This window comes from Natator depressus, chromosome 8 (assembly GCF_965152275.1).
Source record: "Natator depressus isolate rNatDep1 chromosome 8, rNatDep2.hap1, whole genome shotgun sequence".
Classification (NCBI taxonomy): domain Eukaryota; kingdom Metazoa; phylum Chordata; order Testudines; family Cheloniidae; genus Natator; species Natator depressus.
Window position 1 is genome coordinate 40,085,387 of NC_134241.1, and position 15,577 is coordinate 40,100,963.

The window sequence follows — 15,577 nt, forward strand, 5'->3', positions numbered from 1 at the left end:
TTCTCTTCTGCAGACTAAATAACCCCAGTTCCCTCAGCTTCTCCTCGTAAGTCATGTACCACAGCCCCCTAATAATTTTTGTTGCCCTCCGCTGGACTCTCTCCAATTTGTCCACATCCCTTCTGTAGTGGGGGGACCAAAACTGGACGCAATACTCCAGGTATGGCCTCATCAGTGTCGAATAGAGGGGAATAATCACTTCCCTCGATCTGCTGGCAATGCTGCTACTAATACAGCCCAATATTCTATTGGCCTTCTTGGCAACAAGGGCACACTGCTGACTTCTCTGCTGACACTAGCTTCTCACCCACTATAATCCCCAGGTCCTTTCCTGCAGAACTGCTGCTTAGCTAGTCGGTCCCCAGCCTGTAGCAGTGCATGGGATGCTTCCTTCCTAAGTGCACTTGTCCTTATTGAACCTCATCAGATTTCTTTTGGCCCAGTCCTCCAATTTGTCTGGGTCATTCTGGACCCTATCCCTACCCTCCAGCGTATCTACCTCTCCCTGCAGCTTAGAGTCATCTACGAACTTGCTGAGGGTGCAATCTATCCCATCCTCCAGATCATTAATAAAGATGTTGCAAAACCGGCCCCAAGACCAACCCCTGGGGCACTTGGCTTGATACCAGCTGCCAACTAGACATTGTGCCGTTGATCACTACCCGTTGAGCCCGACAATCTAGCCAGCTTTCTATGCACCTTATAGTCCATTCATCCAATCCATACTTCTTTAACTTGCTGGCAAGAATACTGTGGGAGACTGTATCAAAAGCTTTGCTAAAGTCTAGATATATCACATCCATTTCCATCGATTTCCCGATATCCACAGGGTCAGTTATCTTATCATAGAAGGCAATCAGGTTGGTCAGGCATGACTTGCCCTTGGTGAATCCATGTTGACTGTTCCTGATCACCTTCCTCTCCTCCAAGTACCTGAGGACCTGCTCCATGATTTTGCCAGGGACTGAAGTGAGTCTGTAGTTCCCCAGGTTCTCTTTCTTCCCTTTTTTAAATATGGGCACTATATTTGCCTTTTTCAAATCGTCCGGGACCTCCCCAGATCGCCACGAATTTTCAAAGATAATGGCCAGTGGCTCTGCAATCACATCAGCCAACTCCCTTAGAACCCTTGGATGTGTTAGATCTGGACCCATGGACTTGTGCATGTCCAGCTTTTCTAAATAGTCCTTAACCTGTTCTTTCACCACTGAGGGATGCTCACCTCCTCCCCATACTGTGTTGCCCAGTGCAGCAGTCTGGGAGCTGACCTTGTCTATGAAGACCGAGGCAAAAAAAGCATTGAGTACTTCAGCTTTTTCCACATCATGTGTCACTAGGTTGCCTCCCCCATTCAGTAAGGGTCCCAGACTTTCCCTGACCTTCTTCTTGTTGCTAACATACCTGTAGAAACCCTTCTTGTTACCCTTCACATCCCTTGCTAGCTTCAGCTCCAGTTGTGCTTTGGCCTTCCTATACTCAGTAAAGATCTCACACCATGGAAACTGCTGTCCTTAAAGGTAAATATGGAAAAGTCCCTTTATGTCTGTCTTTTTGCCCAAGTAAATCTGGAGTGTTGGAAGATTTACCTCATTATCTTTTGGACTGTAGAATTTTCCAGCTTTTGAAAGCACGCTGGATTTTACCTCTTTTGTACAATAAATCATTTTTTATCACCATCTCAGAAGATAACGTTTTTAGTTAGCATTATCTTGAAGAAGAGAGGTTTTTTTAAGTTCTGATTGACATGTTATTGTGTTATATGGGTGTTGGTGTTGTTTTTAGATTGTGAATGTTTTTCTTTTTGTATTTGCCAAAGATGTATGTCATATCCATTGAATTGAAATAGTCTGACTCCCCTCCTCCCTGACTGCTGTGTGTATATTACGTCTAGGATTCCCAAAGCAGGTACCATGTTGGTGTTTGCTATGAGAAGGGCCTTGGAGTACAACAGAACTTCACAGAAGCAATGGAGCATTACCAGCACTCGGCTGCTGCGGGAAACAGACATGCTCAGGAGAGAGTGCGAGTTGTTGAGCAGGAGATGGCAGGTACTGCAGCATCAGAGGTTCAGGGCAAAAGGGACATTGGGCAGCACTTCTGTGTGGGGGGAAGCTCCTGTTGCCAGAGGCCAGGGCCCCATTAGGGGAAGCCCCTGTCATCAGAGGCCCTGACAGCGCAGCTGTCGATGTTGCTACAGTAAGGGTCTCTCTCCTCTTGTTCTCCACCCTGCCCTGTGCTCACTGGCTGGTTGTTGAGGATTCTGAATGGTGGGATTGCTCACCTGCAACCCGAGGGTTTCAGTAATGTCTCCTCTTTGTGGGCTTGGCAGCCGCAGAGAGCAGCCATCCAGCACCTTCTGGAATGAGAGCGTTCTCCTCCAGCCCCTGCCTCTGGGTCCTGGAGCAACTAGCAGAGCAGCGCCAGGCCTTTCCGATGGGACGTCGTGCTTTACCCTTGCCCCACTCCTGGAGCACAGGCAGTCTGCCAGGGGCTGACGTCAGCTGACTGAGATGGAATCCAGCCCCGGAACACATGGCAAGTCTATCAGATTCTTCCCACCTGGACCACGGCCAGTGCTCTATTCTCAGGGGATAGCAGTTGGCTAGTAGGTACCAATGGAAACAGTCCCTTCCTGTGGAAATCATGCCAAAGAGGAGCAGTACCATCCTTCTGTAACTCCACCAGCCCTTGGGGAGAGGCAGCAGTGTGGAGGGGGTGGGGTGGTAGCGGAGGCGGGTGGGCTATGGTGTCTGGAGTGGAGGGGGCAGTGCAAGTTCTCTAATGGAACAGGAATGATACAGATGCCTCCTGAGCAGTCTCCCTGTGCCCTACTGATACTACTCTGCACTACCTGGCCTAATTTCACACTGCTCCAGCCAACCCCGGGCCCCAGGTCCTCCACTCTGACTTGGCCCAGGGGCCTAACCACAGGCATTCATACAGCCTGACCCAGCTCAGCCTTCATGCTTTGTGAACTGGGCTAGCGCCTCACTGTCTCTGCTGGCCTGAAGGCCTTGCTGGAGACTCCCCCTCTGAACACCAATGCTGGAGCTGCACTTGGCTCTCTGGTCCATCCCCGACCTGCACTCTCTGGCAATGTCTGGCACCATGTCATGACTTGCCACCAGGGCTGCAGGTCACACAGTGGCTCTGCACACACAAGTTGTAGCAATTTAATTATATCAGTTAAAAGCTGATTAAGTCAAATGGATGCTGATCTCTGCACAAGTACCCACACAAGCTAAGCCGATACAAGCAGGATTTAAGCTGTGTTAAGAGAATCTGCACACAAATTGCACTGGTTTAATTCAGTAGCAAATTCTCCCTGTAGTCAAACTGGTGCATCTCTGCGTGTAGGCCTGACCTCACGACAGCAGCTATCCCCTGGCACCTGCACTCAATTCCAGCCTCCATTCTGCAACTGCAGGGTACAGGCTCCCCCTTTGTTCCCAGAGCCTGTGGCCTTGCATTCAAGGCCACTCAGTTTACTTACTCTTCCTTTGTGAGGCAGGATGCAACTGGCAGGAAATCCCTCCGACGGATTTCCCTACTCTCATAATAACCAGGGCTGTTCCTGAGCATCATCTCCCTGCTGTGGAGGTGGGAGGAGGGGAGGGAGGAAGGGGGAGCTGCACCCACCCCCTTCCTTTGTTATAGGACTCACGGGATGTGGGGGGGTGAAAGCTAAGATAGGGGAATGGAATTAATCTCTTTAATTCCCTAGTTTATTGTCATCTACAAATAAGTCCAGTGGCTACATGCAAATAGTGCAGGGTGAGGAAGCTGGGAGGTTGTTAGCTGTGTCTGTGGGACGCCTTCAGTCTGAGATGAGAGCAAGCGCTCCAGTGTTGAGCTCCCCCACAGCCACAAGCACCTCCCCTGTAGCTTGTAAAGGAGTTCAGGCCTGTGGCTGGGCCAGAATTTGCCTCACAGTCATTTGGTTGCTGAGGAAAAACAATTTTGTTTTCAGCAGTCAGCAAGTAGTAAAGAATTAGTGGTGTAACTAATAACAAGATGGTGCGAGCAGCGAAGAATGAGCCCCATCCTTCAGGTCACTGTTTTTTGCTTCCAAGGATCTTTGGACTTTTCTTAAAGTATTTTAGAGAGTCCAGTGTTAGAAGGATTTGATTTTTGAAAAGTTACAGAACTCCAAGTGCTAGAGACTTTTTGGTTGCATTGCTCCATCATCTGAGCCAGCCGCACCATGTAGAAGGCACTCTCAAGGGGATGGACAGTTGGGAGCAAGTTCCATGCCCCAAAATGACTTTTCATTTTCACTCCTTTAAATTCCTCCCCCCAGTGTCTATTCCTGCTGTGGGTTGTTGTGCACACACACACAAAGCAAAGCTTTGTAACTGCTGTGCACATGGGAAAGGTCGTGAGAGGGCAGGGCAGGTGTGGGCATTCACTCGACAATTTTGGCCCTGTGCTGGTACTAAACAGATCTTTGCCAGCTCTGGGGAAATGCCGTTACATAAAGGGGAGTCAGAAATGCAGTTGTTTTGGAGAGCCCACCTCAAAATTTGTAACAAGAGAGACACTAAAGTGGAGCTATCAATACATCTAAACAGAAAGTGCTGCTTAGCCTTAACTAGGCCCCTGGCCATTGCCAACAAGCAGCCTCCAGCTCCAGATTACAATCACCTCAGTATTAATCTGTCTGGTGGAATACTGAGTAGGTGACAGCTGTCAAATATTTGGGCAGTGTCAGTGCTGGAGGATGCTCAAAAGACGTGGACACTCATACAGCAGAAGCTACAGCCATGTTTTAGGCCCTTCAAGTGGCCTCTGGAGATGTTGGGACATAAGTTTACCACAAAGCTGTAGGTCTATCGAACTATGGTTATACCAGTTTTATTGTATGGAAGTGAAACATGGGTGCTGAGGAAGGCTGAAGAGCATGGACTGACGTTTTCGATTCTAGTCATCATCATCAACTGCTCCTTATTTAAGGCAGGACAGGATCAGAAATGGGCAGGGGTTTGGTTTTGACAGTTATCTTGGTATGGTCATGTCATGAAGAGCAACAAATTCTGAAGCACATGTACCAAGGAATGCCATGAACTGGCTGGCAATCACATGGGTGCCAAAAGCTTCAGTGGTGTGATAAGACTGCCAGTGATGGACAAACTGTGAATATCCAGCCAGATCAGAGATCAGTTTTGGTGGCGCTTGATCTGCAAGGAAGCCACCCCTACCCAGGGCTCATCCACTCTCCGAACAGTCCTATGGCATATGGCTCACCCCACACCATAAATACATGCCCCCAGTACTTAGCTCCCTCTTCTCCGCCATGTTCTAGTTCTCACAAATGCGCATGCACACCTCTAAAGCTCACCATCCACCATGACTCACCCTCTGGCTTTCACACTTCCCATGGTTCACCTGCCCTCCCATACCCCTATGGTTCATCTGCCTCTCGGCTTACTCCCCAGGGGTCACCTGCCCCTCCACACCCCTCTGGCTCACCCCCCATGGTCTCACCTCCTCATCCCTATGGCTCACCCCCCTCCACATACACTAACCCCTTAGCACTGAGTTGAAGATGGTCATTGGGGTGAAGCTTGTGAACATAAGAATGGCCATACTGGGTCAGACCAAAGGTCCATCCAGACCAGTATCCTGTCTACCGACAGTGGCCAATGCCAGGTGCCCCAGAGGGAGTGAACCTAACAGGTAATGATCAAGTGATCTCTCTCCTGCCATCCATCTCCACCCTCTGACAAACAGAGGCTAGGGACACCATTCCTTACCCATCCTGGCTAATAGCCATTAATGGACTTGTGAGTGTGTATTTTTACAACTGGGTTTCCATTGTGCTTTCCAGGGTCCTCTGCTCTGCTGCCTTCCTCCTTACTGGTCAGCTGATCTCCAGGCTGGGCTTCTTGCTCCCCCACCCCCTGGCTGCATGCTGGACCCTGATACACTGCAGCCTGGCTCCTGCCCCTGTGGGAAAGCTGGGGAACAAGAGGCAGCTGTGGGTAGTTCCCAGCCAGGCAGGGACACACAAACCACAGTGTTAGTCATCTGGTGCAGCACCAAGGGGGATGTGGGAGAGAAATGCTGAATTCTAAGGCATCTTGGCAAAATGTATTAGTCCACAGCTGTGGAATCATAGAGCCCATGAACTCTGATTGGGAGGAACAGTGCAAGTCTCACCTCTCCAAGCTGTACTTTCAGTCTCTCTGAAGACTCAGGCAGGCATTACTGTATCAGTTACACTTAGTCACATTTATGAGGTTTTTGTCACAACCATAAAGGCTAAAAACATTTTTATTTTAAATAAAATTGAAGATTCTGGAGCCTGATCCTGCGGCAGTGTGGTGAATTCTGCAGCTGGGGTCTTGTCTGTGAGCACAGGGTTGCTGAATTTGGGTCTCAGAATGAAATTTGTGTGTGACTGAGTGAGTTCTGTTAATTTTTTCTCTAGCACAATCCATTCTGCCCTACCCAGATTGGGAGGAAAGGGCCTCGTGACTTATGACCTCTGCAAGAGTGTCACTGCCTGTCAGACACCCAGGTTGCTCCAGTAACTGCAGCATCTACTGCACTTGCCATAGGGTTTGTTGCACAATTTTCATGTCCTCCTGCTCCCAGAAGTGAAAGCCCAGGACCAGCTGGGATGTAGGGCAGATTACAGTATGGTAAATGCTCTCCTAAGTTCCCTTCCCATGTCCGTGAAAGAGGAATGCTGGGCCTGAGGCAAATGGATTGGAGGTGGGAACAGGCCGTGAGCAAATGGCAGGGCCAGACCATGAGCAGGGAGGAGGGGCCCAGGTCATGGGTGGAGAGATGGGGCTGGGAGATAGGCCATAGTCAGAAAGGAGGAGACAGGTGGTGAATGGGAAAGTGGGACCTGTAGCTGGGCCATAGATGGAGAGGAAGGGCTGGGGGCTGGGCCATGGGTGGAGAGTGAGAGATGGGCTATGGGCAGGGCAGGTGGGTCCAGATACCAGGCTGTCAGTGGGGACTGGGAGGTGGGACCAGACACTGGGATGTGGCTGGGGAATTAGGGCAGGGAGATGAGCTGTGGGCAGAGAGGTGCAGAAAGACTGGGCTGTGGGCATGGAGGGGTGGCTGGGTGTTGGGCTATGGGCATGGAGATGTGGCTGGGCACTGGACCATGGGGTTAGAGGTGGAGCTGGTGCCAGGCTGTGGATGGGAAGGAGAGGCTGGGTGCTAGGCTATTAGTGTGCAGAGAGATGGGCCTGGTGGCAGGGCAAGGGCAGGGAAGCAGAGCTGGGATATAGGGGGTGGAGAAAGGGAACTCCTTTGGCAGGGGCCAAGAGATGGAAGGGGATTTGGGGGAGGTGCAGTCAGATAAGGGAAGTAGGAGGGCAGATGCATCTATGACAATCTCTATTCAGGTGTGTTTCATGCTGGAACTGTTCACCACCATCATCAGTCGCTATTTCTGTGTGCAAAGAGCAGTGGTTCTGCTCACGTGTCTGCTGCAGCCGTCAGCCTTCCCACATGACCTACACAGCAGGAGCATCCCCATCCACCCCAAAGGGCTTGCTGCATGCAGACAGCTGCTGCAGGAGCCCCGACGCCGTTGTTACATGGGCCTGTGCTTTCTGGGATAGGATCATTTCAAATAGGGTGCTCATCTCAGAGAGGAAAGTGCTGGCCAGTCTCGTCCTGGCTGTGTTTGGGTCAGATCCAGTAACTTTGCCAAATGTCTCAAAGGTTCTTGGTTTATCCCGCCCTGCATCTTCTTGGTCCTGAGAAGAGTGCAGAGAATCAGGGGAGAAAACATTGTCCTTGTAGCTGCTGGTGAGGGACAGGGAGAGTCGAGCCATCCATGCAGGGTCTGCCGTCAGCCTCTCCAGGGCCAGCCCTGCAGGGAGCAACACACCAAAAAGAAATAGATGGTGAGAGCTGGGGCTGAGCAGTCCAATGGAGAAGAATATTAAAGACTGAGGAAAATGCCCTGGACCAGCTGGGAGAAAGCTGGGGGTGGAGGAGAGGGAGCATTCCTGACTCCAGGCTTTCAAACCTTGTGAGTCAGCCAGCCCCAAAATCATGAAAGTGGCTTAAAAGTAATGAGATTTTAAAATAAAATAAATGTGGAGCCTCTTTGCCTTGGTAGTTTGGAGTTTTTAGTGATCACATTTTGGACTTCATTTCAGAACCACAAGGGCCGAGGAGCATTTATTCAATTAGAGGTGAGATTCTGGTGTCATCACATGGCTCCAGCATCTGGGATCTTTAAGGAAAACACCAAATAGCATGAGAGTCACTCTAAAATGGCAGGAGGTGGCATCACTGTAGTTATTGTGTGATTACCACACAGCTCTTTTACAGTCAGCAGTCCCCTAGAAAAGTTCTTTCTAAAAGGGTGGCTCAGTTTCATCCACTTAGCCAGGCTGCCTGTCAAAAAGAAACAGCCAAATCTCTGTGTTTGGCTATGTTGGCTGTGTTCTCATGTGTGATGTGCCCCCAGCCAGTGGCTGGTCCACACAGGATAGCAGCCTACTCTTGCTGCCAGCAAAGTTGTCAAAGGTGGAGGATGGAGCTCTAGAGTTCAAACCCTGCTAAAGGCACAGGACAGGAAAAGAGTCAATGGAGATAGCCAGAGTTTGGAGTCACAGGAGGATAGAGGATGATTGACAGAAGACTGCAAGTAACAGCAAAGGATGAGAGGACTTGCAGCCAGAAAGAACTGGAGGAGGAAGGCCAGAGAATTGCACCAACACCAGGAAGACACAGATCTATGTGACTGGGGACTCCCTACTAAGAAAAACAGGCCTGTCACCATAGCTGATTTAGGGAACAGAAGGTGTGCTGTATGCTGGGAGCTAAGATATGGGATGTGGTCCTGAGGCTGAAGAGGATCCTAATGAAAGCAGGAAAGAATCCACTGACTGTCCTTCACACCCTACACACTATTGTCATAATCTTTTTGTACAAACTATGCCCTGTAAAGTATCATTTGAAAACTTATAATTTGCTGGTCAGGATTATGTTGAAAAACATGTGTGGTAACACTGTATGTGAAGTTATAAGATTCCCCTGTATGATGTTATTAATGTGTTACAACTCCCACAGCCCTGCCCAGGCAGAAGTGAGGTCTGTCCTAAACAAAGGAAGTAATGTATGCTTGCCTTGCTTTTAATTTAAGCAATAAGCAAAGTCATCAAGCAGGGAGAGAAACAAATGAAGTTTCAACAGGTGAAAAAAAACAGCAGGGACTATCCTGCCACATAGACTCTTTGTCTCCTTGGTCTCAGCCAGAAATGTTTTTCAAGAGGGCGACTGACATTATGAAAAGGAGAGACAAACAGCCCAAGACACCCCCCTTTCTCTCTCTTCCTGCCCATTACATTCTCTGCACATGAGACGACAAAAGGGAAACAGCTGTTGGACTCTGGGAGAGGGGTCCTGACCTGAGAGTTTGGCCAGTAATCTACTGGAGCATGAGCTGAAAAAGTGTGCTTTGCAACTAAGAGAGTTTCTTAAGTAGATATTAGTAAGTGTTTTGGCTCTATTTTTCTTATAACCATTTCTGGCTTTTATACATTATTGCTTATAGACACTTAAAATCTCTCTTTGTAATTAATAAACTTGTTTTACCATTTTATTTAATCCATTGAGTTTTTTAGTGTCTGGGCAACTATTTAATGTAATAAGATGGTATAATATTACCTTAAAACACTACTCACCAACCGGTTAATCGCGATCTCCGGCAGTGCAGTGTGGCTGCCACTAAGGCAGACTCCTGGAAGCGGCCAGCATGGCCCCAGGGGCGGGGGGATAGGGGTCTCCCTCCATGTGCTGTTTCTGCCTGCAAGGACTGCCCCCGCAGCTTTCCTGGCCAATGGGAGCTGTGGGGGCGGTGCTTCCAGAGAGGGGCAATGCGCGGAGCCATGTGCCCCCTGCACACACGCACCAGTGGCTGCAAGGGTACGTTGGCCCCTTCTGGGAGCAGTATGGGGCCAGGGTAGGCAGGGAGCCTGCCTTAGCCTCACTGTGCCCACCACCAACCAGGAGCCACTGGAGATAAGCACTGCCCAGTGGGAGGTCACACCCCAGCCCTGAGCCCCCTCCTGCACCCCAAGCCCCAGCCTAGATGCCCCCCCAGAGCCAGCACCCTATGCCCCTTCCTGCACCCCAACATTCTGCCCCAGCCCTGACCCCCCCCCAGAGCCAGCACCCTGTACCCCTTCTCTGCCCTAGCCCAAAGCCACCTCCTGCACCCAAACTCCCAGAGCCTGCACCCAAACACTCTGCTCCATCCCAGAGCTGCCTCCTGCAATCAAACTCCCTCCTAGCGCTTGCACCCCTCGTGCCCTCTTGCACCCCAACCTCCTGCCCCAGGCTCAGCCCAGAGCCCCCTCCCACACTGCAACCCCCCCCCAGCCCAGAGCCCTCTCCCGAACCCCAACTCCCTACCCCAGCCTGGTGAAAGTGAGTGAGGGTGGGGGAGAGCGAGTGATGGAGAGAGGGGAGGATGGAGTGAGTGGAGCAGGGCCTCGGGGAAGGGGTGGGGTAGATCCTGGGTTGCCCTTAGATTCAAAAAGTGATCTTGGGCGTTAAAAGGTTGGAGACCACTGCCTTAAAAGAATAATGGACTTAATATATTTATGCTTTCCAGGAGAGGGCTAGGCAATACAGGACACATATTTCTGGGGGGGTAATCCAGGACTTGGGGTGTGCTAGGGTCACCCTGCAGTATAACTGAGACTGGTGAGAACCAGAATGTGGCTGGCAGGCTGCGGTTACACACAGATACTCAAGGTTTGACTTGCCTGCTGGAAGGCTGTTTGTGAGTGGCACTGGTGAAAGCTACTACAGGTATTGTAAGGCAGCCAAGGTTGCAGGGCAGGAGTGACACAGCCCTTCATCCACCACCAGTCTGAATTGTGTCACAGTATGTCACAATTTGGGGGAGGTGGTTGGGAGATGCTCATGTAATCTCTATGTTTGATTCTAATATTGAGTGAGCAGAAAATCAAGTAAAAGAGGATATAGCACTTGAGAGAGGAACAATAGTTGGTCGGAGAATGGACATCAAGAGGAAAGATAGTATCCTTGGTATTGGCACTAACAGTCAAATAGGTGATATTGGTAGTAAAATGACTGTACCCAATCAGGTGAGGAATTTGGGCACAGTGAAGCAGAAAACACTAAGATGTCTGTACACCAAACCAAGGAGCCTGGGTATCAAAATGGAAGAACTAAAACTACTGGTGCAGAAAGTGAAACCCATTATTATCAGGATAACAGAAACATGGTGGAATATGAGTCATGACTGGAGTACAGATATTTGAAGAATGTGGGCTGTTCAGGAAAAACAGAAATAAAGGCAAAAGTGATGGAGTCGCATTGTATATTAGTGATGAGGTCGACTGTAAAGAAGTGATGTAGTGGAATTGTGTGATTATGTGAGACTTTAATTTCCCAGATATAGATTGTGAGACGAGTGCTACTAATAATGGTAGGGCCCAGATATTTCTGGATGTGATAGCTAGCAGATTTCTTCACCAAATACTCACTGAACTAACAAGAGTTGATACCATTTTAGATTTAGAATTGATACCTAGTGAAGACCTCATAGAAGAACTGGTTGTAGAGGACAGCCTTGGTTCAGGTGATCTGGAGTTAATTCAGTTTAAACTAAATAGAAATAGGTCTGCCACTAGAGTCCTTGATTTCAAAAGGACAGACTTTAAAACATTAAGGGAATTAGTTAGGGAAATGGACTGAACTGAACAACTCAAGGATCTGAATGTGGGGGAGGCTTGGGATTGCTGTAAGTCAAAGTTGCAAAAGCAATCTGAAGCCTGCATCCCAAGCAAGGGGAAAAAATTTGTAGGGAAGGATTGCAGACCAAATTGGATGAATAAGTATCTCTAACAGATTATTGAGAGAAAGTAGAAAACCTACAAGGAATGGAAGATGGGCTGGATCAGCAAGGAAAGCTACCTCTTAGAGGTCAGAAAGTGAGAACTGCCAAAAGCCAAGCAGAGTTGGGCCTTGCAAAGGAAATTTAAACCAATAGTAAAAGGTTCTTTAGCCATATAAATAAAAAGAAATCAAGGAAAGAAGTAGTGGGGAACTGCTAAGCATTGAGGATGGGGTGGAGATTAAAATAATCTAACCTAATAATCTAACCTAATAATCAACACCTAAACAAATACTTAATCTCATAAGAACGCCCATACTGGATCAGACCAAAGGTCCATCTAGTCCAGTATCCTGTCTTCTGACAGTAGCCAATGCCAGGTGCCCCAGAGGGAATGAACAGAACAGGTAATCATCAAGTGATCTTCATCCAAGAATATTAAAGGAACTGGCATATGAAATAGCAAGCCTAGTAGCAAGGATTTTTAATGCATCTGTAAACTCGGGAGCCGTACCCTATGACAGGAGACTTGCTAATATAGTATCCATTTTTAAGAAAGGGAAAAATAGTGATCCAGGGAACTACAGGTCTATTAGTTTGACTTCAATTGTATACAAGGTCTTGGAACAAATTTTGAAAGAGAAAGTAGTTACGAACGTAGAGATAAACAGTAATTAGGATAAAATACACCATGATTTTACAAAAGGTGCCAGACCAAGCAGATTTCTTTCTTTGAGAAGAAACTATTTTTTTTTTAGACAAAGGAAATCCTGTAGATCTAATCTAGATGTGGTGTGTGCCCTAACTGCTGGGCTATTGGTTATCATGGGGTGGGTGGGTGGAACTCTGTGTTTGTTTATGAAAAAGAGCTGATCAGGCTTAGATGCCTAACTCCAGGAGAGAGTTCATGGCTGTGACTTGCAAGCAGAGATAGGCACCTAGACCCAGATCCATAAAGGGTCGCAGGTGTTGTCATGGCTGGCAGGTGACCCGGGGGCTTGGGGAGGCTAGCCCCTGGCCAGCTCACCCCTTTTGCCTGGGGCCCTGCCCCCTTCCCCCACCAGAGCCACCTATCAGCCCCTGGCTTCCCAGCCCCAGAGCGCCCAGCCTAAAGTGCCTGGCAGGCAGGTAGGCGGGCATCTGAGCACAGTGGGCGGGCAGCACGACCCCCAGCACTGGCTCCAACTCGCCAGAGTCCCTGGCTGCAGGCCAGCCCCTAGTAACAAAGTGCTGGAGCCCTCCCAAAAGTGGGGAAGGATGGGGGATCCCACCCAAGGCGAAAGCAGCCCACTGCCTATGTCTCAGCCCCCCTGCCCAGGGCAGATGGAGGGACTGAGGTTTCACACAGCTGCCCACGCAGCTCTCCCTGACCTGGCTCCGGCCGGGGTGGGGGGACTCAGAGCCACAGCCCAGCCATGGTAAGAGCCGGACGGGCAGCTGTGGTGGACCCTCTACCTGCCCGTAGTGCGGGGGGCCTGAGCAGCCCCCAGCCCGCATCCCCATCCCCATCCCATGGGCTCCTCAGCCTAGGAGGGGGCGGCCAGCAGCGCACAGCCCGGGACCCCAGCTGGTGCTGGGAGGGTGGGGGTTGGTGGGGCTGGCAGGCTCCCGAGCTGGCTCTGATTGGTGTGTCCCTGCAGCTCTGCGCCTGCTCCTGCCACAAGTGCCGACTGCGCAACTCTCATTGGTTGGGAACCGCAGCCAATGGGAGCTGCAGAGGCAGCGCCTGCGGGTGTGGGCAGCGCGCAGAGCCTCCTGGTCCTTCCATCTAGGAGCTGCAGGGACTTGCTGGTGGGAGCCAGGGGGTCCCTCCCCCACAGGTAAGCACCGCCCCACATCCCAAGCCCAACCCCCTGCCCCAGCCCTGAGCCTCTCCCACATACCCAAACTGCTGTTGGCCCAGGGGCTTGCCTGACTGCAGAAGTCACAGAGGTCAATGAAAGTCATGGAATCTGTCACCTCTGTGACAGACAAGCAGCCTTACACATGAGAAGTGGCACTGGAGTCAGAGGGCCCATGTTCCCTGGAGGGACTGTTATTGACAGGACACCAGGAAAAGAGGAGTGTGGGAGCTGTACTGGGAGCAACTCAGCCACATAGAGCAGCGCATCGGGTTCAAATAAAGTTCCATTTATTCACTGTAACCTTCATTGGGCTTCTCTTTGCAAATAAAACATGGTGGCAACATTGGAGCAGTGAGGTTTGTGCAGTGCACTAGGGTTACCAGGTGTCCAGTTTTCGACTGGAAAGTCTGGTTGAAAAGGGGACCTGACAGTGTCTGGGCAGATGTACTGACTGGACACTAAAAGTCTGGTTACCACATGCAAGGGGTGCGAAGGGGAGTGGCAACCTGTTGCCTGGCCCTGAAGAGGCAGCTCCTGCAGTAGGATGCATGTACCAGCTTGGGTGAACCCTTTGAGGAGCACAGTTTGCAGGGCTGCAGCAGAGGACAGATTGTGGGGCCCCACGGAGAGCGGGTTAAGGCATGGAATGTTCCCCGGGAGGCAAGGAATGCAGGCTGCCCCACCAGGCAGCACTTCCTCTGGCTGCCTCTCAGACAGCTCCAGGGTGGGGAGGGCTCGAGCTGGCGTGGAAGAGGGCTGCTGGGCAGACAATGCAGAGGGAGGTGGGAAGCTGCTGTCCCGGAGGGCCACACATAGCTCGCCAGTGTGGCTGCCTGGCTGCTCCCTTGCAGCTTCAGCACTCTTCTGACCTGCATTACCAGGAGGCCTGCTGGAACTGGGCTTTGCAAGTCCCTTGGGGCTGCTCATGCTAGAGTTGAGGGGGGAGAGCAGCAAACGATGCGGGGAAGAGGGGAGAGAAGTGAGTGGGGGGGCGGAATAGGGCCTTGAGGGAAGAAGCTGGGCCAGGAGGGTGTACAGTTCTCAGACATTAAAAAGCTGGTACCCCTAAGTGCAGTAGCTGGAAGTGTGAGCCATGGAGCTCGGTGTGGGGTCCCCTTGGAGTCTTGGGTTTTGCAGTCCTAACCCAGCAATGGACCTGGTGGAAGGAGGAGTTCAAGCTGTATGCAGACCTGGCCATCCAGGAGGACGACAACAGCAGGAAAGTAAAACTATTATTAATAGGGAACAGCTCCCCACTGCCTCAAGCCTGGGAGCCTTGGGGAGCTATTGCTCCCCAAAGCAGAACAAAACTGTGGAGTGACATGGGTTTTTCACTAGAGACCAATCTGAAGGGGAGGGAATGCACAAGTTGAACAAGACTGACAGGAAACAAGCTTTTCAGCACTGATGCAGGAACAACAACATAAAATTCAATCCAGAAAATATGCAACTCAAACAGGATGACGTGAAAAATCATGGAGCAGGTCCTCAAAGAATCAATCCTGAAGCACTTACATGAGAGGAAAGTGATCAGGAACAGTCAGCATGGATTCACCAAGGGAAGGTCATGCCTGACTAATCTAATCGCCTTTTATGATGAGATTACTGGTTCTGTGGATGAAGGGAAAGCAGTGGATGTATTGTTTCTTGACTTTAGCAAAGCTTTTGACACGGTCTCCCACAGTATTCTTGTCAGCAAGTTAAGGAAGTATGGGCTAGATGAATGCACTATAAGGTGGGTAGAAAGCTGGCTAGATTGTCGGGCTCAACGGGTAGTGATCAATGGCTCCATGTCTAGTTGGCAGCCGGTGTCAAGTGGAGTGCCCCAGGGGTCGGTCCTGGGGCCGGTTTTGTTCAATATCTTCATAAATGATCTGGAGGATGG

The 15,577-nt window shown here is 50.3% G+C and overlaps 2 protein-coding genes across 3 annotated transcripts in view; one reads left to right on the top strand and one right to left on the bottom strand.

The window, feature by feature from the left end:
* Nucleotides 1-15,577, top strand: part of DELE1 (DAP3 binding cell death enhancer 1) — a 73,388-nt gene that overhangs the window by 36,813 nt on the left and 20,998 nt on the right. Inside the window, exons 11-13 of one of the 2 annotated variants that reach the window (XM_074960818.1) lie at nt 1,892-2,048; nt 2,330-2,535; nt 5,828-6,894. In XM_074960818.1, the coding sequence (XP_074816919.1) occupies nt 1,892-2,048; nt 2,330-2,505 (333 nt within the window). In that variant the 3' untranslated portion in view covers nt 2,506-2,535; nt 5,828-6,894. Of the gene's footprint in view, nt 1-1,891; nt 2,049-2,329; nt 2,536-5,827; nt 6,895-15,577 lie in introns of those variants that run through there. The other variant, XM_074960819.1, reaches the window with a different exon arrangement.
* Nucleotides 6,309-15,577, bottom strand: part of PCDH12 (protocadherin 12) — a 33,483-nt gene continuing 24,214 nt past the window's right edge. Inside the window, exon 4 of the mRNA XM_074960817.1 lies at nt 6,309-7,840. Coding sequence (XP_074816918.1) covers nt 7,479-7,840 — 362 coding nt within the window. The 3' untranslated portion in view covers nt 6,309-7,478. The remainder of the gene's footprint in view (nt 7,841-15,577) is intronic.